The sequence below is a fragment of the Rhyacophila brunnea genome, unplaced genomic scaffold (assembly GCF_057557595.1).
Source record: "Rhyacophila brunnea isolate RB1 unplaced genomic scaffold, BYU_Rbru_1.0 scaffold_7, whole genome shotgun sequence".
Taxonomy (NCBI): Eukaryota; Metazoa; Arthropoda; class Insecta; order Trichoptera; family Rhyacophilidae; genus Rhyacophila; species Rhyacophila brunnea.
Genome location: NW_028233339.1, coordinates 17,372,332 through 17,399,970, shown reverse-complemented (window position 1 = coordinate 17,399,970; position 27,639 = coordinate 17,372,332). Strand labels below are relative to the sequence as shown.

The window sequence follows — 27,639 nt, the reverse complement described above, 5'->3', positions numbered from 1 at the left end:
TATTTTTTGTTGCACTATAAATAAAATAAACTTTGATAATTTCACCGAGTTTATGAGAAACCGTGCTGTGTTGATGAATTCGTTAGGCAGGTACCCGAAATAGCTGTCAACATTGCCAACTCAATGTTATCGCAGGATTAACAAAAAGAAAATTCCTTTAATATCTTGGAGGCCTCATTTTAGGTGTGAAGTTAGAGTTATCGGATTTCCTTTTCTTCGTTAGTTATGCATTAGTTGAGGCACGGTCTAAAAAGATCGTTGCTAGGCGATGCGCGGACTGCGGGTCGCGGGTGCAAATGACACCTGTCAAACGAAATATTATTTTTCATATAAATCCAACATACGTTCATTTTATGTTCTGTTTATTGTTCTATTAGTAACAATAATAATATATTCATTGACATGTTTTCTTTTTAAAGTAAATGGGTAACGTTTTTAGTCATCTTTACACGATTTTAGAATTAATTGACCCGTCGCCATCATGCAGCAAAGTGACGTGCTTCTGGCTCAAGATTCTCTCAGTGAATGGCAGCGAGTCCAAAATTTCGTCGCGCCTACAGTTGGAAATTATTTGGCGTTTCACTGATGCGTCACCTTAAAATATTAAGTACCTACTTCCTTATTATGACTAAGATGAACAATATCTGATTCCTATACGAATTCGAATCGTATTCTATAATATTAAAGACCCAACGAAAAAGAAAATATTTATAGAATTTGTGAGATGCTATTTATATAATAGTCATTAATTTATTTTGTCTCAAGTTCAAATAAAAACGTGCGCATTGCGTGTTTTGTCGGATGATCGCCTGGCGGCCGCGGCTAGCTAGTAGCTAGTAGCTACGCATGTGCACAACCATCTTATTGGAGTCTAGTGGGTATACTCGCGACCATTATCCTACTCCCCGCCAGCGAGGTCAATATAATTTAAACAGTTTATTGTTATTAAGTGTTCCGATCAATTTAGGGATTTATTTAAATTACCTTATACGTCACATCTCCAACGTCACTACGTTAATATTGTCGAGCCTCTGAATGTCAATATCGTGTTTCTTTTGGTAGTGCATTAAGTTTCCGCTTCAACATGAGAGCTTTCGGGAGAATCTCCGTAAATATACAAAGAATTGCGAATGCAGGTATGTACCAATTAGAATGTTTTTTTTAAATTAATAAGTATATTTTTAATACACGTGATTTTTAAGTAATTCCAATGCTTAAATTTAAGGACAGGTATTTGGAAAAACATCGATACGAGCCATTTCTGCAACCGGTGTTCAAGTTGAGCCTGAAGGTCCATCGGTGAAAACATCGATACCGGGACCGAATTCAAAAAAGCTTATGAAAGAGCTCAGTGAGTTGCAGGTTTGGATACTTTTTTATTTTATAGATGTTTAATTCATTATTAGATTTACCTGCGATATTTTTTGGGATATAAAAAATTACATTAGGTATATGAGTGAGCATTGAGTAATTAAGTAGTAATTACAGAAATCGACCGATATACTATCAACGCAGGACCAATGCATTTTAATGATTATTACGGTCGTTTACTTCAAATAAACTAATAGGAAATAATTATTATTCAAATTACCATTAGTTCATTTATAAATTACAAGCAATTCAATTCGTTAATACAATGTGATTACATTTCTTTAGTCCAACTGTTATTTCTTGATGGAAAGACACAATAGGTAATACATACAATATTCAATAAAAGTACTTTTTATTTTATTATGCTTCTTTTTATAAGTTGTTTTAAAGTTATTGGTAAATTGTTAAAAATATTTATTTTATTATATATTAACTGTCAATTCATGGTGAAAATGCATTATACATACATATTATTATTAATTCTAATAAAATTAATAATGTTAAAAATATAATGTGTAAAAGTCGAATAAAAATAACATAATTCTGAGTTGATGAGAAAAAATATTCTTGCTTATTTTTGAGAAAAGGCTTTATTATAAGTACGGTATGTAGGTGTGTACTTACGTTTTCTTGTGAAAAAAAGAGTGGACTCATAAAGTGTATTTTTTAAAACTTGTAATTATTGTAAAAAATAATACAAAAAATAAACTTTTAAATCATTTTTTTTTTATTCGAAAGATGTCATTAATATTGAAAAATGATTTCCGGCATATTATGGCCATTGCGGCTGTTCTTGGCGAAGGGCATTCAGGACGTCCAATTTTCACCATTTTCAAGCACCACTGGGCCGTATGACAATATCATGAATAATAAGAGTAATGTTGGCTTTCAAAGCGTCAGTTAGGGGATATGTGATGTCTAAAGCTAGTCTGGAGCTAAGGAAATAATCTAGAGGTGTCCAGGTCCATTTCTCGAAATTAACTTATAGCCAAATTTGGATTTCAATAAGTCGATGGTTGTGGTCGACGTATGGCCTGTTGAACCCGGGTTAACGTCATCCATATTATTTTCCGTTACGATTTCCACACGTTACGATTTTATACAGAAACTAAACGAGGAATTTTAATCAGTTTCTATCTACTGCTTAGTAAAATAGTTTTAATTCATTTTGCTCTTAACATATATTTTTTTTTATTGCGGATTGAGAATTATCATGCCCGAGGCTTTATATATATATATAAAACTCTCTTCGAGTTGTAACATAAACATTATGCACAATTAAATCATTATTTACGTGTGCATATTTAAATTCTCACAAGTATTAAATAATATAATAATTTTATGTAAGCATTAAATATATAATTTAAAAGTAAGTACATATAATTAATGAACTTCTATTTATTTTCGAATTTCATTCGATTGCGTGGCGCCCAGTTGTCCCGGCGCCGAATCTTCCTAAACCTAAAACAACGTCTATAAGTTACGTGAATCGACGACTGATTTGCAAAGTACATTCTGTTAATTTGTTAGCGTCGTTCAAGCGAAACTCTATGCATGATGATTTACCAAGCTACGCTGATCAATGACCATAAATGTCAAAAAGTTGGCGCAGTATCACGGCTCGGTTTGACAGTTAACCCTTTCGTAATTTCTATGTGTAAGCAAAAAAAGCACTCGTTATGTAGGTGCTTATTACAAAAGAGATCGGAAGTCGATAAAATTAAATAGTTAAAACAATATAAAGTAGTCGACTATTTTACGACGTTTTTATTAGGTCGTATTCTTATTTGTCCGGGGTTGTTTATCCAGTACAAATCTTGCGATCGATTTTTAACTAACTTCCCAACTAGCTAGACATTTGAAACTTTTAGAATATATCAGAACACGATGCCAATGCATTTTTTACATACTTTTAGCCATCTTTAAGTAGAATTGAATTCATTTTCAGTTAATTCTGTTTTGTATGAAAAGTTATTTCGACACCATTATTGGTTGCTAAGGGTCTGGAGTCCTAGCAACTAAATTATTAATATATACGACATACGTGCGTTACTATGGAAATCAATATGAAATGTCAAAATGACATTTCAGTATTATTTCTATCAAGTATAAATGTTTTTGATCGTTTAAGCTAGTCAAGTCAAGTTTATATGATTCAACAGAAAATTTTAAAACGTTGTAAGTATATAAAAAATTCTTTTTATCTTGTAATTGTTTAGGATTAGGTACTATCTATGTATCTTGCTATCAATGAATTTACTACTAATCTTGGAAATATTTTTATGAGCTCATCTCATTGAACGACCAAGGTAAGTAGTATTAGGGCATTTATTAGTGTTAATACAATTATTATTGTTATTAATCGTTATGTACATAGTACTGCGTATTTAGTGTATCACAATTGTATTAAGTACTTTCAATTGGCGGCAGAATATTAAACAAGTTAATATGGACACTGACGACCAGTGGCGCACCCAGGATTTAATATTGGGGGGGGGCAAGAAGGAGAATGTAAGTTTGTCTCATAGGTTCTTTTTCTCCTTCTCGTTTATCGGTCTTTTGTCTATTACCTACACCATGGTCCCCACATCCTGAAATGGGCACTCAGGCTAGGATTGGCGGACCCCCTACCTACCGCTAAGATTAAAGGCAGTGTGACACACTACATTAACGTAAAATTGTGTTTTAGTTCAAATTAAGGGTACTTATACAGTGAATTATTGGCGGTTTTTAATACATCTACTTTAATAATGGAGCTGTCGAGTATCGACACATAACAATCAAAAAATATTTTGCACAATTATATAAGTAATTGAAAATGTTCATGATCATGAAGTATATTAGCGCTGCGACACGCCGGGCCCCCCACAGTTCGGGCCCCCAGGCTAGAGCCCTGTAAGCCCTCCCCAGCCATGACCTACACCACTCCGGAATTCAGGTGGACACCGAGAATTTTTTGACAGTTCCATTAAGGATTGGGTTTCTAAAAAACCTGACATTAGTGTTGTGTTAGAAATTAAAATCTAAGAAATTTTTCTATAAGGGGTGCTGGAGAATTACAAATCATTTTTTGCCGTGTTTTTATTTGTCTAAGCCCAAAGGTATAGTTTATTGGCTTTCAATTTCAATGTTTAAAATCATTCTGATAATTTTCATGTTTGGGGGGTGCCAGGGCCCCTTGGCCCACCCCCTGGGTGCGCCACTGCTGACGAACCCTCACAAACAATAAAAATGGAAGCTCATTTCTGGAAAATATGATTCCCCTACCAGGCGTCGTAGATTCTTTTTGATATTGGTTATGTTATAATATAAATAATTACAAGATAAAAAGAACTTTTTATATACAACGTTTTTTAATTTGCTGTTGAATCATATAAACTTGACTTGACTAGCTTAAACGATGAAAAAATTTGTACTTGATAGAAATAATAGGTAATGAAAACTGAAATATCATATTGATTTCCATAGTAACGCACGTATATATTAATAATTTCGTTGCTATGACCCCAGACCCCTAGCAACCAATAATGGTGTCGAAATAACTTTTTACACAAAACAGAATTAACTGAAAATGAATTCAATTCTACTTAAAGATGGCTAAAAGTATTAAAAAAATGCATTGGCACCGTGTTCTGATATATTATAAAAGTTTCAAATGTCTAGCTAGTCGGGTAGGTAGTTAGTTAAAAATCGATTGCAAGATTTGTACCGGACAAATAAGAATACGAGCTAAGAAAAACGTTGTAATAAAAAACGTTGTAAATAAAATATGCAGTGATGTCTGATAAATAATATAGTGTCGGGTCGCAGTTTTAAATGTTCTAATTAACCCCCCCCCCCCACTTTATCAACACATTATTTTGATTTAATAATATTTAGACGGATACGTATATAAATTTTTGTACTTAATATCAATAAGAAAGATTATCGATAGCAGGGCTCGAAATGGAACGGAACGCACCGGAGCGCCGTTCCGGCTCGTGAAATTTGTAAAATTATCTCTCCGTCTCATGGAAAAAATATGTTGACCGTCTGAGCTAGATAGGCCATAGAATAGAAAATCTGACACATATATTTTCGTAAAATACACATACGATTTGATGATTATGTAAATATCTTCAGAAAATTTGTCAAGCGCTCCGGTTCGTAAACTTTTCCATTTCGAGCGCTGATCGATAGACAAAAAATCGAAGCGATGGGATGCTTAAGTCAATAGATTTTTTCAGGAGTCGAACTGACTAATTACTTCCCTTGCATTTATACACATAGTTTACCAGTTCTCGATTGTTTGAAAGATAAAAACAGTGACATTAACTGAAAACATTTATTAACGTGACTCAAAACACGTGTAACGTAATATTGATGAAATTTGTCTGGAGAAATGCAGAAGCGATTCCAGGCCGCTACTCCACTGGTTATTATGCTATTTATAAGTAATAAGTTATAAGAGTGAAGAGTGATATGTCAAGAATAATTTGTATCTGAATGTCTGAATTCATCTTGATAAATGTTATACTATGTACCTATTTAATGCATTTTTTTTTAATTTACCATGTCGGATCCTAAGAAGATTATACGGGTCTCCACGCAGTGGAGGTTGTACTAACAGATTTTTGTATTTTTTACGGGAAATGGATATTACCCATTTGCTCAACCTATTATGTCCATACTCTGGTCCAACTACACATTGAAAAACAACATGTAAATTTTCCAAACCCGGGATTCAAATCCACGACATTATAAACCGACGCGGTACCGCTCGACTATCGTATGTGTTGATTACACACAAATTATTGTTAAAAAATATATTAAACTGTTTACGTGGGTAATATTATTTATTATAACTTGTAACTGAGGATCCATTGCATTTTTATCACTTGTTTTTTGATACTGGCATAATCTAAAATATGATAAGGATGTAAGTACACTATTTTTTACCATTTTCGTTGTTGGTTGCATCGCCTCACTTTATTAAGGAGGCAGGGGTTCTCGTCAGCGTACCCTATTTGAGCGCGCCCACAACAAAATGTTCGTGAACGAAAAGAAAAGATTCTTTTGTATAGAAATCATAATTTCATAATAATTTAATAATCAGAATAATTGGTGTAAGTCGATCAACGTCTCTAAAATGACATCATATTTCTCCGTAAATCTTGTAAAATCTGATACAATCATAATTTATAACTCATTTCTGTTTCATACAATGGAAAAAAGAAGTGTACTGTGGTGCCATTTTGTTTGCAATAATCCTGCTCGCTTGCAAATCAAAAAATACGATAAGTATTTAATATTATGTATTCATAAAATTTTATATTCTTTTAAAGTATTCGAACAACGAAGAAAATATTATAAGTAATAATATGTGTCCGCCTCTCTTTTCTGGATCATATCGTCGGTGTTTTGTAAAAAGGGCGAATCAACCATTTTGGCGAAATTGAGATTTTAATGAAAACACAATATGTACCTCACTAGCCTTGTTATGTAAAAACGGCAAACCTGTATCTCTACGGGAAAGTACTTAAAAACGATAATCGTAAGGGCGAATATCCACTTTGTGTTATGAATAAAGGGCGAATATGACATATTGGGCCTTTTAAAATAAAACTGTCCTAAAGTAGTGGTAAGTGTTATGATGTACGGGCGAATATACGATATTCGCCCTCCCTGCATATCCACCTACATATCAATGTGACTATTGTTAAATCAAAATTGTCGAGTTCGCCCAACGTCACTGTAATTCGTGTCATTTTACTAATGACAGTAATGACAAAGCTTATTGGCGGGATTGTTTTCAGAAGTTTCCTCAGTGTAATTTATGGCTCGATGACATTGAGCTACTTTACAAGCTGCTTGTCGGCGAGTTTAAAAGTGGGCGAGTCAGCTAGTGCGATTGTGATGATGACACACAAAACTTTCCACTCGCTTAGAAGCCAGCAAGCTATTGATTTGATACCATCATTTTTAGTACTATTTTGACAGGACGTATTAAGTAGTTCATTTTTTACCGGCTGGTTTGCCACTATCGCTCTACTGCGCAGACGCAGATCGGCCCACACGCCAGCGTGTAGCGTGTAAAGTTGCCCGGCAGTCAACTTTTATCGGTAGATTGTTTACAATCTGCTTGTTAACTTGTTCGACGATGACACTGGGCAACTTTACAGGCAGATTGTAGATTCGCCAACAAGCAGCTTGTAAAGTAGCTCAATGTAATCGAGCCATTAGTGATAAAAGAATGTTTTAGTTGACAATTTGTTAAACAATCGTTTAAAATATAGTTATTTGCTTTTTCTACTAAAACGTCAATTACATTGAGCTAATTTACGAGCTATTTGTTGGCGAATTTAAAAGCGGGCGATTCAGCTACTGCGATTGTGATGATGACACGCAAAACTTTCCATTCGCTGAGAAGCCAACAAGCTAGCGACTATTTTGACAGAACGTATTTCGTTTTTTACCGGGAGGTCGCTACTACGCTCTACTGGCCACACGCCGGCGTGTAGCGTGTAAAGTTGACCGGCTTTCAACTTTTCTCGGTAGTTTGTTTACAATCTGCTTGTTAACTTGTTCGATGATGACACTGAGCGACTTTAAAGGCAGATTGTAAATTCGCCAACAAGCAACTCATAAAGTAGCTCAATGTCACTGATGCGTAATTGAACAGCATTTTTATTCAATATTAATTATTCATCGAGTGATACAACATACTTTACCTCAAAATGAGCGAGATGTAAGTTTTCTTGTTTAATTTTTCGTGTTGTACAGTTGTTAAGCAATTTTGGTTTCGATATGTAATATACATTAAGATAAAATACCGGAAATCAGGCTATGGAAAGAAAAAAAACAGCTGAGAGCCGCTGGAAAAGAGTATAAAACTGCGGCAGGAAATGTTGTTCAACAAAGGAAACAATTTAATTTTTTCTGCAGAAAATGTACATATTATTATAAATGCAATGATAGATTTTTGGGGAATTTTGGAAACTCGGTGAAAGCGATGGCAACCAAGATGAACGGAGACAATATATTTCAGATAGTATAACTATTGAAAACCCCAAAAGGCAGCGTGTAAACAATATTTTACACAATTTTATTCATTTTGTATCTCCAGTCCAGTTAATTTGTCCTTACTTAATAAAAAATAATCTGATGTTCCATAACTATTTTGATTAGATATATAATGCCTTTTAAGGACAAAAACACTCTTAATGTTTACTAGAATATGGTTTTGATTTAATTTAACTTTCACTAATATATTGTTTTGTCTTGTAAAAGTTTAAATAAAATATTATAAACATAATAAAATTACTTTCCTTATAATTATTCCCTAAGAAACCCACATATCTAAGGGCGAACGTGCAACTGTTCCGTATTTTTTATCACACATAAAGGGCGAATATCCATTTAAAATGATTTTTCCGACCTTTTTATACAAGTTTATACATTTTTTTTATATTATCAAGACAGTAGTTCCTCTAAGGCTTATTATGTATTTGTTAGAAATTTATAATCATCCATAGGTAATTAATAATTAAATGTCAAAAGTTAAAAACCCTCTTCCTGTAAAATAGCATTTTGGTTGATTCGCCCTTTTTACAAAACACCGACGATATATTATGACGTGGTCCTGATCAAACACCAGTTGGGAACCCATGCAGTAAGGAATTCGTTCTAATTTGTGTACCTACGTAATAATTTTATTGTTTTACCAAATCTGTATTCAATTTTCACGGCCAAACTTTTATCTCTTCACATGTTTACGTAATCAACACGATAAGATACGAGAACTAAATGTCATTCATAAATAATCATGTTGCCAACAAAGATATTAAAATAAAACACCTGCATGTATGTTATTATTATAATGCTCTAATTATCTCATTGTCTCCCGTAATCGGTCCAGCAGTGAGCAATACAGTGGCGTACCCAGGATTTAATATTGGGGGGGGGGGGGGCCCAAGGACGAGAATGTAAATTAGTCCCATAGGCTCTTTTTCTTCTTCACAGCCTAATTTCTCGTTGTTTATTGCACTCGGTGTATCTACACCATGGTCCCCACATCCTGAAACGGGCCCTCAGGCTAGGATATTTGGTGGGCCCCCTACCTACCCCTAAGATTAAAGGCAGTGTGAAACACTACATTAACGTTTTTCAAATTGTGTTTTAGTTCAAATTAAGGGTACTTATACAGTGAATTATTGGCGATTTTCAATACATCCACTTTAATAATGGAGCTGTCGAGTATCGACACATAATAATCAAAAAATATATTGCACAATTATATAAGTAATTGAAAGTGTTCATGGCTATGAAGTATAATAGCGCCGCAGGCGACTTTTTTTACTATTACAGCTAATTTATGATGTGTGTTTATCTCACTTATCTCGTCAACCCGACACGCCGGGCCCCCAGGCTAGAGCCCTGTCAGCCATGACCTACACCACTCCGGAATTCGGGTGGACACCGAGAATTTTTTGATAGTTCCATTAGGAATTGGGTTTCTAAAAAAACTTGACATTATTGTTTCGAATTTTTTGTGTTAGAAATTAAAATCTAAGAAATTGTTCTAAAAAGGGTGCTGGAGAATTACAAATCATTTTTTGAAAGTGTTTTTATTTGTCTAAGCCCAAAGGTTTATTGGCTTTCAATTTCAATGGTTAAAATCATTCTGATAATTTTCATGTTTGGGGGGTGTCAGGCCCCCTTCCCCCCCTGGGTGCGCCACTGTAACCACATCACTTCAGTGTGAAAAAGCAAACATTCGTACGTAGCTTCCATAGAAATGCAAAGTTTTTTTAAAAAAATGCCTGTTTTTATAGGTCTGGATTTGATGAAATTTACCATATTGGTCTAGTACAGGTTTTAACACTGTGGTAATGTTTTCGAAACTATAGATACCCTGTGTAAATAAAACAGTGCGTATATATAATGTTAGGGTTTCTTGTCTTTGCGAGGGAGGGTAACAAATCCTTTAAATGAGCCTAACATTGACGGAGCACCTTCCATACAAATTCCTCCATGATATTTTAGATTGTTCTAAATATGAAGAAATAGAATCAAAAACATCTTGTCATGTCGTACTGTTATGTCCTAGTGATGAGTACTTTAAGAAAGCAGGTGATCTGGGTTGGCAGGTCCTGTATAGTTTGATGATATTAACCTTCCTTAAGTTTCTTACCAGAATTGGGACACTCTGTGAGACTCCTTGATGTAATTCTTCACAGTTTTCTTGTACGGTTATAGACTGTACGTCTTGAAGGTAGTTTGTCAGGAGATTTACCTTCTAGGATGCTTGAGCGGTGGACGTGTATAATTGATTGTGAACACGGGGAAATAATAGGGTTTTACGTAAAGTAAAACATTACTATTTATTTCAGTAATAATTTTAGTACAAAGTGTTTGACAGACAGAGGTTACGTACTGTACAATGGTTGGAGACAAAAGACAACAGGGATGACATTTCCTGAGATTATATACGATTCACTTTAATGGGTTTTTTGACTTGAACAAAGTCCATTTCATCTGCACGTGTTCATTATGATATATGCTTTACATCAACAAGAAATAACATTTATAACATTATTTGACTATGCAGGTGTCCATAAGTGTCTATCTAACCCAAAAAGATGCACACTTGTGCAATTAATGTAGATAACAGATTGCTTTACCCCGAGTATTGAACATAAGCTCGTAAATAATATTGGTAATTACCAGTTAAGTGCATTTTCTGGCTCATTTCTATGTTTGCAGGAGCGTGGGAGCAATATAATAATGATGCACGTGTTTAAATCAACATAGTTAAAATAGAGTGTTAAATGCAGGTGTCTACCCCAAAAGGGTGGGTAACAGATTGCATGAGCTCGTAAATAATATTAATAATTATCAGTTAAGTGCATTTCTTGACTCATGTCAATATTTTAAAAGAGGGTGAGAGTATGCATGTGTTCAAATCAGTATGGATAAGAGATTGTCTTACTTTGATTTTAAAGTGCTACTTGTATAAAAAAATACATATATCATCTTATTTATTACTGCAGGTGTGCATTTGGTTCAAGACGATATTTTAGTTAATTTACTGCTTTTAGATGGTGAGCTGAATGTTGTGAGACCTTTTGAACATTTCTTAAGTTGACACAGTCAAGTAGGTACATAAATGTTTATATTATATTATATTGTTTGATTTAAAGGCTTAAAGTTTGTATGATGCTATAATCAAATAGTATTGTAAATTAAATAGATGTAATGCCTTATTAGTGTACACAACAGTACGCTCGGTGAGTTCTTTGCAGCATAGATAGATATTGATCCACTATTTTGTTTTCATTTATGAAACGAAAACCTGCGAGGCCAACGGTAGACGCGTGCGATCGATTCGGCAACATCGAAATCACATTAGATCTTTCATCGGCTTTCATAATTTCACGAAGGACTTTTTCGGTTTTCGCTATTTCGCGGATTTTTCTGCTTTTATCATTATTTTCGCGGTGCACTTGCAACAAGCCAGCGGTGCACCGGTTAAGAACCACTGGTCTAGAGCCACAATATTTATGCTGAATTCCACCGATAAAAATGTTTTTTTTTTTAATTTACACCATCACTGACTGTGGTGGGCATGCCCCCCACATCATGAATGTTTGGCGGGCCCCCTTACCTATCACCAGGGTTAAGGGGAATTTGATGTTCTTCAGTAGTGTTCCCAAATGGTATTCCGTGGATTTATCTATATTGTTAAATAATTCACTTGAATTCTTGATTTGTCGGACCTCATATCATATTATCGATCGTTATCATACTATGAACCACTGGTCGCGAACCCATCTTGCGGTAGCCAAGTAGCATTCGACCCTTCGATATTGGATAAATAACCATTTTTATTTTTCTAGAAACACTAAAAATAATTGTAATATAAAATGATACACGTGAATTATTATCATGTAGTTACGTATATCATATTTTCATTATACTTCATATTTTTTTATGTTAATTTTGATGAAGTAGTATAGCGCCATTACATTACATTACACATAACAAATTTCTAGTGTGTGCTTATCTCACAATTAGACGAGCCGCCACGCCGGGCCCTCTTAAGCCCGGGTCCCCAGGCTCGCAGGTCGTCGATTTTGAGTTTTTTAATAGTGAAGTTCCAAAATATTAATTGAAAATGAAAAAAAAGGATTATTGCATTTAACTTATAGTTACACAAACCTATCCAACAGAACACAGCTTAATTTCTCGTTTATCGGACTTTTGTCTGTTGCACTCGGTGTACCACTCCGGAATTCGGGTGGACACCGAGAATTTTTTGACATTTCCATTAGAGATTGAGTTTCTAAAAAAACCCGACATTAGGGTTTCTTAATTTTTGTGTTAGAAATTAAAATCTAAGAAATTTTTCTAGAGGGTGCTGGAGAATTTCAAATCATTTTTTTGCCGTGTTTTTATTTGTCTAATCTATTGGCTTTCAATTTCAATGTTTAAAATCATTCTGATAATTTTCATGTTTGGGGTGCCAGGGCCCCTTGCCCCCCCCCCCCCTGGGTGAGCTACTGGGTACCTAATATAGCCTTTCATGGTTGGTAGAGCGCCCATGTTTGAACTGTAGGTGTGGGTTTGATCACGCGTCTAGGTAGGTATATATTGTTTTTCAATGTGTGCAATATAAGCAAGAAAATGGGTTGAGAAAATAACTAACAACAATTCCTCGTAAAAATCTATTAGTATTATTACATGCATTGTTTGGAGCCCACATAGTAATTTACATTTTTTAATACCTATTTCGAAAATGTTGCTAAAATATATTAGGTAACTACCTACCTATTGAATTTGAATAAATTTATCATGAAAACGTATTTCCGTCTGTATTACTGAGATCCCCGGGGTTCCAGCGGCTAGCTCAGGAGTCCATCGAACCCCGGATTCACAAAAAAGAAATTCAAACGGTTGGAGTGTAAATAAAACACAGTCCTTCGTGCTCGTAACGTGATATTGTTTATATTTTACATTTTCTTAATTTTTTAGTTTTACAAATTATATTTGGGATTTTTACAGTTGTAGTCGTCAGGTCCGTACCTATCGGAAAGGGGACGCTTACTAACATCTTTTTTTCTTTTTTTTTAAATTCCTCGTACCGACGCCATCCAGCAAAAAGGACTCTCGTGATTGGCCAAATTTTATCGCGTGATCTTTGATTCGGCGAATCACGAGCCTGACCCTGGCGCCGGCGCGCGAGGATTTCACGCACAATGCGCGGCAAAATTTATTATATTTAAATCCTTATATTTAGTCTTAAAATTATCTCTTTCATCCATCATCATTTTTACTTTTTAAATTAAAAAGAAATACTTACGTGGTTGAGCAAGGAATCAGATTAGATGTTTTATGAAGCCGTTTCTAGAGGTCAGGGTTACGTTTCGACTTAAGCTACTAAATGATTATTTTACACCGGGAGAAGCCCGCCTGTAACAGGGGTGTATCATTCGCCCCATCTGGATTAAAGTCGAAAGGTACGCCCTGATCTCATCGGCCACCCATCCAATTCCTTGTTCATCCGTTAAGTACATGGCATGATAAACAGTTTATAAAAGAATTCAACTACAATCTAACTATTCTAACATAAAACTCTATACTTTAGCTCTATTTTTATTATTTTCTATATTTATTTTGGATTATTATTTTCAGCTCAAAGCAATGCTTTCGCGATACTTTTGAATAGGTCAGAGTTTGATTTAATTTCAGTGTAGTACATTTATTTTGTGTTACTTTGTTTTAATTAGGTTTTCTTGTTATTTTATTCGTTTTTATTAGTCAGCGGAGGGGTCGCGAAGCTGCAGTCTTTGACTCTCGCGCTTTCCAATCTTTCTTTTGTATTCCTAGGGGCTACATTTGTAGACGTTTGGCCCTCGTTCGGAATTATTATTTCGTGTTACGTTTTTCTTCTTCTGGTGCAATAGGAGCGTACCTCGTTTGGCGTCGTCTGCCTTTGCAACCAGGGCGTGGTAGTGGCGTTACTATTGAGCCAGGCTCGTTCCGAGCAGCGGATATCTTCCTGTGGAAAGTTTTCCACTGATCTGCTGGTCTCTGGAGTATCACCTCATAGATGGACAGGTACTGTGTCTCCATCTGTTCCTATTACTGCGGGCAAGGCATCGTATAGCGGTACAACGGCCAGGCTCGTTGACGGCGGCACGGCTTTCTCACAGGTACTAGGATGGATTTTCACAATAAGTATCCTTTTCTCTTTCCTTTTTTTATAGATGGTTACACTTCGGAGGTACCTCTTGTTGTTTCACGATATCTTTCAGGCGTCACGTCCCTAGTCTCTCCATGAACCTGCGCGAGAAAGGAGAGTGCGCACTCTCCACACCATCAAGCTTTGGTATCATGAATTTTCGGCTACGCTGCCTTTGGATGCGCTTACTTCGAGAGGTGGCTCCCTTTGTGCTTCCAAATTGTCTTCATCTGTATTTATTCTTTCTCTTTCTTTAGTAATTTATTCGTTCATTAGACTTCCTGTACTTTAAATTTATTCGAATTTACTTTATTAATTACTACTACCCCATACATTAAATAGCTACTAATTTTATATAAAATCTTCCCATTGTACTTATGGTACTTACTATCACTTTTAATATTTTACCCTAATACCCATAATTATTTTGCAACATTGTATTGACTGTATAAATCACATTGATATTAAAAATTGAAATATTCCACCCTCTCATTATATTTATTTCTGAATCAGTACACTTAAAACTGTGTAATTAACTTTATTTTTAGTGAAACCCATTTTATCTAAAAAAAATTGTTGTTTCGTTTTACGCGCCCGACATCCTATTCCAAGGCGCGCCGCGCCGATTTGCGGTGCCTCTCACGTTTTGTTATTATTATTGAAACCCCGTTGAGAAATTTACGGCTTATTGACTCATCTTTTTTTTTTTTTTTTATCACAGGCATACAATCTCTACTTTCATCCTCTTATACCTAATTTTAACTTATTAAAATTTAACATAACAACTTTCGTCGAGTGATGCCTTATTATTCCCGTTCCGTTTTCGCTGTGTTAAATTTACGATTGGTAATTTGTAAAGAAATAATAGTGACGGTCGTATACTATTTTCTTCGTTTCTCTTTGGATTCAAATTATTAACACGGCGTAACTTTAAAACAGGTTTCGCGCTACTGTAGAATATCCTCTTTCCCGTTTATAAAATTGTTTGCGATTTTCAATGTTAATGTTTTCGAATTCATTCATATTTACTTTATTTGAACGGAAAGAATTGGCGTCACTTTGCGAAGCGTTATTTTTAGAACTAGAATGTACATTTTTCTTACTAACGAACTTAAGATTATAGGGCTCAGAAAGTGGGTCCTTAATTAACTTTTTATCCGTAATTAGAAGAATTTCCGGATATTTACGATTATTATCTTCACTTTTAACTACACTGTTTACACTGAAACTTCCAACAGCAACTCGGCGTTCACCCTTGACTAGAGGGTTGGCGACTGGTCCTGCTTCATCTCCTCGTGGTCGAGCCTGCGCCCGTACAGCTTCTTCGATTCATCTCAGCTTGCGCGCCTTCTCAGCCCTCTTGTGAGGCTCCCTAGCCTCGCGTTTCCTTTTTCTCTCCTCACCGAACATCCCGTGGTCGACTAGGGTACACATGTTAGTGATACCCTAGAAAAATCGGCATTTTGCTCGCCGTTTTTCGTCGTGAGTGGGCCGTGGCCTCTACGAGCCCTCCTCGCTGGATACCGTCGATGATGTGTCTGGTCTCCATAGGTGGGATTTGTGCAGCCATTCGTCGTACTGGAGACGCGCTGGTGCTACGGTCTCCAGCACGACGCTAGGCGCGGTCAGCTCCGTATGTGGACTGTCTTCGAACACCAGAGGGCCCTCCCGGTTTGATGTTGGAGACAGCACTTCTTCTTCGATAAGGGTTACGTCAGAGTCCGCTTTTTAGTTAACCATTTCTTGGTTGTTCCGGCTCCTGGATCGTAAACTTTTATTTAGCGTTCGCGGGCGTAAATTTTATTTCGCGGGTTCGGAAGAATCCATGCGATTCTTCGAGCCCCACGTTGGGCGCCATTGAGATCCCCGGGGTTCCAGCGGCTAGCTCAGGAGTCCATCGAACCCCGGATTCACAAAAAAGAAATTCAAACGGTTGGAGTGTAAATAAAACACAGTCCTTCGTGCTCGTAACGTGATATTGTTTATATTTTACATTTTCTTAATTTTTTAGTTTTACAAATTATATTTGGGATTTTTACAGTTGTAGTCGTCAGGTCCGTACCTATCGGAAAGGGGACGCTTACTAACATCTTTTTTTCTTTTTTTTAAAATTCCTCGTACCGACGCCATCCAGCAAAAAGGACTCTCGTGATTGGCCAAATTTTATCGCGTGATCTTTGATTCGGCGAATCACGAGCCTGACCCTGGCGCCGGCGCGCGAGGATTTCACGCACAATGCGCGGCAAAATTTATTATATTTAAATCCTTATATTTAGTCTTAAAATTATCTCTTTCATCCATCATCATTTTTACTTTTTAAATTAAAAAGAAATACTTACGTGGTTGAGCAAGGAATCAGATTAGATGTTTTATGAAGCCGTTTCTAGAGGTCAGGGTTACGTTTCGACTTAAGCTACTAAATGATTATTTTACACCGGGAGAAGCCCGCCTGTAACAGGGGTGTATCATTACCCTAGTATTCTATTAATTATTGTTAAAGTCCCACATCAATGCCAAGTGATGTGGTCAGGATTTTTTTAACAGGTGGTCAGGTTTAATTTTTTAAAAACTGTTAGTACAGAAGTGATTTACTTTAATATTGGAACAGTTTCTCTAAACTGCATACTTAACCCATAGCTTACGGGCCGCACAAAATTGTGTTTTTGCTAATTACTTTTCAAATGCAAATTAACACGTTAATTACAAAATTAATTAAAAGGGTCCGTAAGCATTGTGTTAAGAGTGGGTTAAACAGGCTAATATGATTCACATTTAAGTCAAAGAGAGTCCACAGAGCGAGGAGCACGTCATTTTAAATCAAATTTACAACAAAATCCCGGGTCATCGAAGATTTTATTTAAAAAACATAATAATAATTATTGTCGGTAGAGCAATTCATTGCAATAATTTATTAGGTCCTGTCAACGCTGTTCGGCTGTTCGCTGATGGCGACTGGCTTCTAATAAAAAATAATGCGAAAAATAATAAAAGTGTATGGGGTGCTGCACGATAATATTTATTTTTAGGCGTTATAAATTATTTCGTGCATTGGCTTTACTCAACCAACAAAATACAATAATGGTACCTTCCTATTGTTTCACTAGTACATATTATAAAAGTAAAGTTGCGTTAATAGTTTGTAAAAGTGTCAGACTAAACTTAAACCAATCGGGTAAGTAATAAAAAGTCACTTTCTTTTTATAATAAACAAACATCACTAGGTATATTCTACGTTTTTTAAAAATATGCACTAGATTAAGCAATTCTTACCTATTTTTTTTAATAATTATGTAGGTCTTACACATTAAAAATAAATACTATTCATTAATAATGTTTTTTGGATAGCACATGAAATAAAAATGTTGGTAGATAATGTGTTTCAGAATCCTTCGTATGTTTGGTTAAATTTAATTTAGTGACCATTACTTTTGAGGCACGCATCGTCGGCGGCGACTTTTTTTATATTACTAGTAGACCAACTATTTCGGACCACATATAAAAACATCATATTTTCAATTCTCAAGGGCATTTCTGTAGAGCGTCCCCTTGAGGGGGATGCGTATACCAACAGAGGCACCTAGCGGAAAAATACGAAGCTTGCAATTTGTGACATTTTTGTGACAATTTACAATTTCAACCGTATTAATTAATAAATATGTATCTGAAACCATTAAAAGAAAAATATTTTTTTTTAGTCAAAGATAAACTTACTTACAATTATTGTAAAAAAATCTGAATTTGTTACATATTTATGTCCACACTTACATTATTATTACATTATATTTTATGGTCATATTTAGTTTATTAAGTTTAAAATTTTTCCGTATACAGATTTTTGACAAATTCATAGTTTTAATATTTTTTATATTTATTTAAAAAAACATTGATTTTTATAAAAATATAAATGTGTATAACTTGAAATCATTTTTATTTATATTTATACTGTCCAACAGGATCGTCTTGGCTATGTGTTATAACTGTGAACTAACAAGCTCCTTCCATTTTTAACCGCACTCCGATTGAAGCGCCTTCCGGTTAGCGACGAGTTGTCCATGTGTTAAAACTGTGAACTAACAAGCTCCTCCCACTTTTAACCGCACTAGCGACTTCCTGTTATTGCCTAGATCTTCTTGTCGGACAGTAACTGTGGACATAATATGTAACAAATTCAGATTTTTTTACAATTGTAAGTTTATCTATGACTTAAAAAGAAAAATTCTTTTTAATTTTTTCAGATAAGTACATATAGTTGAATTTGTAAATTATCAAAAAATGTCTCAAATTGCAAGCTTCGTATTTTTCCGATAGATGCCTCTGTTGGTATAAGCATCCCTTTCTATCAATTTATTATTACAATCCAGATATAAAGCTGATTTTTAAAGCAGACAGAACTTGAAATTGTAAATATAATAGTAAGTACATTCCAACACCCCCAGTGGCCGCGCGGCTTAAGCGTTGGACTGTAACGCCGTGGGTCCCAGGTTCAAATCCTGGGTCTGGCAAGTACACATATTGTTTTTCAATTTGTGTGTGAGTCACGGTATGGACCTAATAGGTTGAGCAAGTGGCTGACATCCATTTCTCGTAAAAAACCAAATATCTTACAAACCTCTACTCTGTGGAGGCCCACATGATCCTATGATAGATTCAGGGTCCGTAATTCTTGCTCGATGCAATTTGAGTGAGGGAGTGAGGACGCACCGGCAAAGGTTGTGTGGCCTCACTCTCACTCGTGGTCAAAGTCATGGCAGTGCGTTGGTGGCCTCACAGCGTCTTGTGTCGAGTTGCTCGACTGTGTGGACGCAACAACGAGTATGCTTCCAAGTCAACATGCTCGATCAAGCAAAACCGTCGAGCAAGAATGTGCGTGGATACTAGGCTTAACACATAAATGAACTTTTCTAAACCGCATTTTGGGCGTCCAATTTTGGGCTAGGTTTTTGTGCACTGCTGGGCGTATATCACGAATAACACAAACAATGTTGGCTTCTAAGGCGTCAATATTGTTGCTTGTTTATCAGCATAAACCAGTAACTTCACATAGCCCACCTCTCTGAATACTTTCTGCAGCACAGTGCATGGTTGTTAGATCAGTCCTATCCGAAGCCGTAACGGGATAGCAGAGTGAGCACGTAAAATCTTTTACAGTAAGTCATGGAAGGCGGCCCTGCATATTCACGACTGTACCTACACACATGACGGGTGGAGATGAGAAATCTAAAATAAGGCACACAGGAAATAATCCACACGTGTCCAGGTCCATTTCTCGAAATCAACATATCGCCGTTGTCGATGGTTGCGGTTGCCGTATGCCACGTAGCGCCTTCCTGTTGAAACTACATCTCGTCCGGATCAATGTCATCCGTATTTTAAAAAAAAATCATTGACCATAATACGAGATCTGGGCAAATTTTAAAAGAAATAAGGTCCGATGATGCGACCGGTTAGTATGTAAACCGCACCAAACGATGCATTTTTGTGGATGTAATCTCTCTAGTTCAATTGAACACAATGTTAAATTCAACTAGTAGTATACATAAATATTATAGATCTTCTTCCACACTTTCATTTACAGTGGCGATATTATCGTTATTATGCGCATTCCTTTGACGGGTTTGTGTTATTGTATCATTTTTAGTGAGCATCTGGTACAAAATCTATCCACAGATCGACGGAGAGCTTGCTCAATGGACGATTATATTATGCATCATAAAAATCACGAACTCGTCTATATGTTGCGCGAATCGACTACTGATTTTTAGAGTAAAATAAGATAATTTGGTAGCGTAAATAGTAACATAAAAAGTCAAAAAGTGACCGAGTATCATAGCTCGATTTGTCTGTTAACCCTTTTGTCAGTTCTATCTAAGCAAAAAAATAATACCGTTACATACCTTAACAACACTTACCAGAAGTGAGAAGGAATATTGTTTGCCCAGGGTACCAAAGAGACCTAAGTCTATTTGAGGTTTCATTGCATTATTATACTGACAATTCGATGTTTGACATTTTTTTTATTCTTCTTTTAGCAAGCAGGATCTGTACAACTTTTCGCTGATTATGATCGCTCCTACGGAAATTACCTGGCAGACGTGGATGGAAACGTTTTATTGGATGTGTACACTCAAATCTCCTCCATGCCTCTGGGCTACAACCATCCCGAAATGCTGAGCGTTTTTACAAATGAACACAACTTGGTAATAATTACCTACTTATTAGCATTTTAGATATCTATTTTTTCCACAGCAAATCCCGCAAACATAAGAATATATAATTTTGTGTTCGTGGTGTTATTTATACACCATTTATAAGCCGCAAGAGGTACTGGTTTCATCAGAAAATTCCAAAAAATTAAACATATAAACAGAGAATTTCACTTAAAAACATCATTACAGCACGACTCTATTAGGGGGCTTATTGTACAAGTTAAATTTCGTAAGGGGCTCGAAAGCTGTCATAAAATACGAATAAATAAGACATTGCATATTGTGGATAAGATGCGTAGGTACGCAGATACGCTGATTTGATTAGATACGCAATACAAATTGTCTGAAAAACTAGATACATGTAATTAGGAATATTTTTTACTAAGAATAGAGTAAAACAAAATAAGTGAGAAATGGCGTAAAATTAAACGACATAAGTACATAAATAAACCAATAAATTAATAATTACCAAACTATTGATATACCTACAAGTTTATAAAATACCTTCTCCAGTCTCTTGGATATCTAAAACAGCGACTGCATTATCTCTTTGGATTTCCATGCCTATTTGCTGTCTCAGGTACTCGGTAGTGCGTCACTCACCTGTTTTATCAGTCAAGCGATGACCAATCTCAGCCACCGTCTTCAAAGTAGAGTGTCCCCAGGGGCCTTATGTTAGAACTTACGAGTTGTAGTCGCCCGGTCGACATGACGTCATATGACATCATTGTGACGTACTACTGGAGTGATAATAGCATCCGAGAAAATAACGCTAGTCAAATGCTGGCGTTATTCATTGTCCCCATACACAAACAGGTGTTTCAGCGTAATAATATCTATGGTGAGCAGTGTGTGTTGGGCGGCTTGCCTCGAGCGTGTATATGCTGACATCACAATTACGTCATGTCGTCGGGTGACTTGATATGACTAGTTAGAACATAGGGCTGCAGGGGCCTTATGTTAGAATTTACGAGTTGTAGTCGCCCGGTCGACGTGACGTCATATGATATCATTGTGACGTACTACCGGAGTGATAATAGCATTCGAGAAAATAACGCTAGTCAAATGCTGGCGTTATTCATTGTCCCCATACACAAATAGGTGTTTCAGCGTAATAATATCTATGGTAAGCAGTGTGTTGGGCGGCTTGCCTCGAGCGTGTATTGGCTGACGTCACAATTACGTCATGTCGTCGGGTGACTTGATATCACTAGTTAGAACATAGGGCTGCAGGGGTCCAAATTTCTCGAAACTCAGACGATATGATTAGGCGATTGACAGTTGTATTAGGCTTTGTTAGACTCAGCTAAAAGAGCTGCTGAACCTGACAATTGAACTGATTTATTCAAGTGAGATGCCGCGCGTGTATAAATGATTTATTAATATGAAATATCAGCTGCATATGTGTGAATATCTAATAACCAATCCTCGTAAAAAATGTGTCAAAAGATACCTCCACAATTTGTCAGTCCACATTCGCTGTCTTGGAGTGGGTATTACCAATTATAAAATAAATTATGTTAAGCATCCTACATATTTAAATTACAATTAACTGTTTAAATACATACAGCAAGTATATATTTTTCTTTCCAATTGTTTTTAGAAAACTCTTATAAATAGACCAGCATTAGGTGTTTTCCCGGGGGCAGATTGGCCCAAGAAGCTGAAAGACATCTTGCTGGCGATTGCTCCCAAAGGATTAGAGAACATTACCACAATGATGTGTGGGTCTTGCTCAAATGAGAATGCCTTCAAAAATATTTTCATCTGGTACCGTCAGAAGCAAAGAGGAGAAAATGTTACATTCTCAAAGGAAGATATGGAGTCATGTATGATAAACATGCAACCAGGATCACCGGCTCTCTCTATATTGTCGTTCAAGGTAATGATACAAACTGAATTATTGTCTCTCGGTTTTATTGACAGATTTATTGCATACATACTACGTAAGCAATTGGTGAAACAACTTGCCTATACAAAATATTTAACGGAGGTAGGTTGCTTTGTGCTATCAATCTATTCATGTATTGTATGTTAATATTATTGATGGTACCTATAGCTGTTGTAGAAGTATAAAAAATTCAGATTTATGTATGAAAATGAGTTATTCTGACCTATTAAAATAAGTGACAATAACTCCATATTCGGTGATACATAGCTAGGTAGGTATCTAAATTTTATTTTAATATATATCTAAATATATTAATGTACTTATATTCTTTTTAATACTACAACAGGCCATGAGGGTCAATCACTGTAGGGTTGCGAAACAGTAGTGCAGTAGTAGAAATGGTACAATCACATAAAAAACACCCAGGCTTTGAGATATCCACATAAATATATTGTCACCTCACCGTATCGAACCTTTAGCCCCCGGGTGAGAGCCTAGTTCCTTACGTACTGGACCACCTTTTAAAATTTTAGATATAAAACTCTCATATTTCTGCAAAAATTTATGGAATAAGATTTAGTTTTACTTTTTTTATTATGTACTTAATTAAAATAATATACGGCGACTCTGGTCTTGAGACCAGTCACGCGACTGGTCTCTTCGTGCGATTTACTCGGGCGACTTGCCGGCGACCAGAGAGGCAGCCAACAATAATAATAGTATTGAATGTACACGCAAGTATGCAAAAAATACGTTTTCTCCGCGGTGTGGCTGCCGGCGACTGATCGCCTAGTGTGGCAGCGCTCAATACATAGCTATATGTTTTCATACATCCACTACCGATCGCCCGACCAGAGAGACCAGAGAGACTGGGAGACCAGACCGAGCGCACAAACGAGATTTTACTGATCGCCCGACTTTATTGCTTGCACGACTACTGGGCGACCAGGTGTGCATAGTCCATATAACTGGATGCATCGGTCTGGTCTCGGCGACTGGTCTCGAGACCAGAGTCGCCCGGTGTGACTCGGCTCTTAATTTAGATAATTTAATAGTATCAGGACTGATTTCATCCGCTTAGAAGGACATTGTCAGCATTTATTTATTATACACACAGATTGTTAAAACAATTATTGTAAGGATGTAGGTACATGCCTAATATTACTTGTATTTTTGGTAAGCAATTTTGTAAAAAAACTATTCATTATAAAAAGGCATTAGTTCTTAACGATAATGATCATTTATTCACTTAAAAAATTGTGCTAGGTATGTTATTTAGGTAGATAGATACCTAAAAGTTAATTAACATTTATTTAAAAGAATTAATAATTAATAATATATTTACTAAATGGATATTAAAAATATTTCAGGGTGCATTTCATGGCGGACATTAGGTGTTTTATCCACAACACATTCCAAAGCTATACATAAAGTGGATATCCCAGCGTTTGATTGGCCAATTGCATCTTTTCCTCAGTACAAATATCCATTAAACGAAAACAAACGTGAAAATGACGCCGAAGACGCAAGGTTTGTTTTTAAATAATGTCGTGTACGCATAAAGAATGTATACTGTGAGGCAAAACTTCAGACTGGGATTGGCGTTAAAAAAAAAAGTAATTTAACAACTCAAATTAATATACATTGCTTTTGGCAGAGTGGTATATTTTGTGTGTAAGACTTCGTACCCCAGTGCGTGAGGCATTGGCTTCTGATCTGGGTTCGAATCCTGGTGAGGTCACAAATCACAATACATTTATGTGATTTTCTCAAAGCCTAGGCGTATTACTACACTAATGCCAATGGGCATTATAAACATAATATTTATTTATTGTACCTATATTTAAAAAAAAAAATGAGTTGTAGGATTGTATCCTGTTGGAGGGTAATTTCACATTTTTTTAAAAGTGGAACATGTGCTAAATATCAATCCTCCTGTATAAGTCTGTTGAGATACTGTACGAATGGAAAATGGTAATTTAATGTACTTAATGTAATTCGTGGGATCGTCCCCACGAACCTTTAAGGGTATAGCCGCCCCCGGTAAAGACAATGTTTTTAATATACCTTGAATAATTCCACAGGTGCTTAGCAGAAGTAGAAGAGTTGATCGAGACATATAGGAAGAAAAATAATCCAGTAGCTGGGATTGTAATTGAACCTATTCAATCAGAAGGCGGAGACAACGAAGCTTCACCAGAATTTTTCCAGCAGTTACAAAGAATAGCTAAAAAGGTTATATAATCATTTTAAATAGATTCTAAACTATCACTATTAAAGAGAATTTGAAGATTGTTTTAGAAATAATATTATTTTATTTTTTCTAGATTTTCATGAGGTCTGTGTTGACTTTTAGTAAAAAATATTATTGTTAGAATGTTGAATGGAAGTTTATGCAAATACTCTGCATAAATTGGGAAGAAAGAAGACTGGCTGCGCTTTATAGTGGACTGTAATTTTGTGACGGAATGATTGTGATAGTGGATGTGGATGCCAGAGTGGGGTGGTTATGTAGGATGTCAGACACTAACCTTATTGCTATTGAGGCTTGCTTCGTGATAGGGTTGCACTATCACTCGCACGGTATTGTTTGTTGGGTTACCCGGTGCGCGGCACTTGGCGGTACACTTTTTGATGAATGATATGAGCCGGTATTCAGAATTATCGCTTGGACGACGGTCACACAATATCAAGCTGATCCGGCCGTGGTCCAGAAATAACTTCTAAATCAGTCTGTATGCGCTTTACGCTTTACTCGCCTCAAACGCGCCCGCAGTCTTCAAGTAACTTGAGGTAACTGGCATTATTTAATCAGGGTCGTCTGATGACCCGTAACTACTTGCGACAATATCTGGGGATTCGAGGTAGGTGAGAAAAAGTCAGACAATTATTGATGATTAGGAGGGTTCTTATAAACCTTAGTATTTCTTGACAAGCTTACCAAATTTGGAAGTTATAATTATTATATCTACTTACATTATGCTTCTCTTAGGTAGGTAGCTGATATCTCCAAAGTGTGGAGTAAAGTGTTTCCATTTTGAATAAGTACCTACCTTCCTTCTTAATTAGGTAATGAAATTTTAATTTCTTTGATTTCAGAATGGGTCAGCTTTATTGATTGATGAAGTTCAAACGGGCGGTGGGCCATCTGGAAAACTTTGGTGCCACGAACACTTCAACTTGGACTCCCCACCTGATATTGTTACTTTTAGTAAAAAAATGCAGCTCGGAGGATATTTCCATAGTTCAGAAATGACGTAAGAATAATTTATTCTTTTGATATTACTGTGGGACTATTTACGACTTTTAAAAAAGTATGTTAATTAATAAAAAGTAATTTTAATATATATTTATTTTGAAGGCCTCTGCAACCGTACAGAGTATTTAACACATGGATGGGTGACCCAAGCAAATTGCTGATGTTGGAGCGAGTTGTAAAGGTTATCAAAAATCAAAATCTGCTCGGACAGGTTCAAGCTAGCGGGGATGTTTTAATGAAAGGGTTGCTAGGTTTGCAAAAGAATTTCCCAATCTGCTGAATTCGGCTAGAGGGCGAGGAACATTTTTGGCAATTACTTGCCCTACAAGTAGTTTAAGAGACGATCTTGTCAACCGATTAAAACAGAAGGGTGAGTGTAATAAAAATTCAATATTTGGATTATATTGTGATAATTTATTATTATAAATATTTCGTCTTTTGATAATTTTCTGTAAATTGGTAATGAGCTAGAATGTTTGGAAAAAAATCCCGAAAGCATATTTAAAAGTAGATAAAAATGTTGCTTGATAGTGACACTACATATTGGTTTTAAGTCTAAGCTAGTCGTTTTATTGAATGAATAAGTAAAAAAAGATTACGAATGTAGCATTTGTTATTGAACATTAGTTTCAAAGTTGGTAATTTCCATTTTATGTATTTTCATAAAATATCAAATCCAACTTCGTTAATTAGTTAAAAATAATTAAGCGGGTTGATTGCGAAGTCGTCTATATTCATCAGCTGCCATTTTTTGTGCTTTACTTATTTTTTTTATTGATTTTAATGACGTTAAGGACATTTTATTTCGCTATATGAATTAGTTTAGTAACTGTGTTTTTGAACACCCAAATCTATGAAATTTACAAATTTGGTATAGGTTAGTTAACCACCGAGGTGACAATTCCATAAATAGGAATTGATGAATATTTAAATATTGTCAGATATATATTTATGGACACATACTATTTTTCAGGATTCCAAACCGGCGGTTGCGGAGAAAATTCAATCAGACTAAGGCCAGCTTTGATATTCACACCTAAGCATGCAGATATCTTCATTGAAGGTTTCCGTAATACTTTGAAAGAAACCAAATAAGCAAACATGGTACCTTAAATATCTTCCAGAGATAGCAAATATTGATATACCAATAATTCTAGGTGCAAAATCCTATAGGTCGTTTCTGTTACGCAATATGCCAAATATACTATATTCAGACTGCTTTGGATCTATCCAATCATAATGTCTTCCATTTTTAATAATTAGATATAATAATGTTTCTAAAATAGAAAATAGTGTAACATTTGTTCAAAGATTATATTCTTCCTATAGAAATAGATATAAATGTGCCCAGAGTTAGACAACTCGTGTAAGTATTTTTATTCTGAGCCACATTGAGTATATTTTTATACTTATTACGTGAATGTACCTGTGAAAAGAGTGTAAAATCAAGTTGCCACATTGTCAACAAAGCTCAAATATGTCTTCCAAATATAATATGTCAACTGTCAAATAATAACCGCACGAGATTATAGTATGTAAATATTTTTTTTGTATACATGACTTGTTGAGTGCATGATATGAATAAAATAATAAATAAACTGAATACAATAATGAAACATTTGCGTATCGTCTATTCCACCCATTTTTAAATATGTAAGTTGGTTGGTAAGTACGTATATCAGTAGCGAAG

At 35.6% G+C, this 27,639-nt stretch overlaps 1 protein-coding gene across 1 annotated transcript; it reads left to right on the top strand.

The window, feature by feature from the left end:
- Positions 1-802: 802 nt before the first annotated feature.
- On the top strand, positions 803-27,183 carry Gabat (4-aminobutyrate aminotransferase). The gene is given in 11 exon segments (XM_085958442.1): positions 803-1,136; positions 1,226-1,362; positions 20,623-20,790; positions 22,403-22,681; positions 24,061-24,073; positions 24,076-24,220; positions 24,775-24,925; positions 25,790-25,947; positions 26,052-26,194; positions 26,197-26,319; positions 26,923-27,183. Coding segments are annotated over 11 exon segments (1,491 nt in total). The 5' UTR covers positions 803-1,084; the 3' UTR covers positions 27,045-27,183.
- The last annotated feature ends 456 nt before the right edge of the window (positions 27,184-27,639 follow it).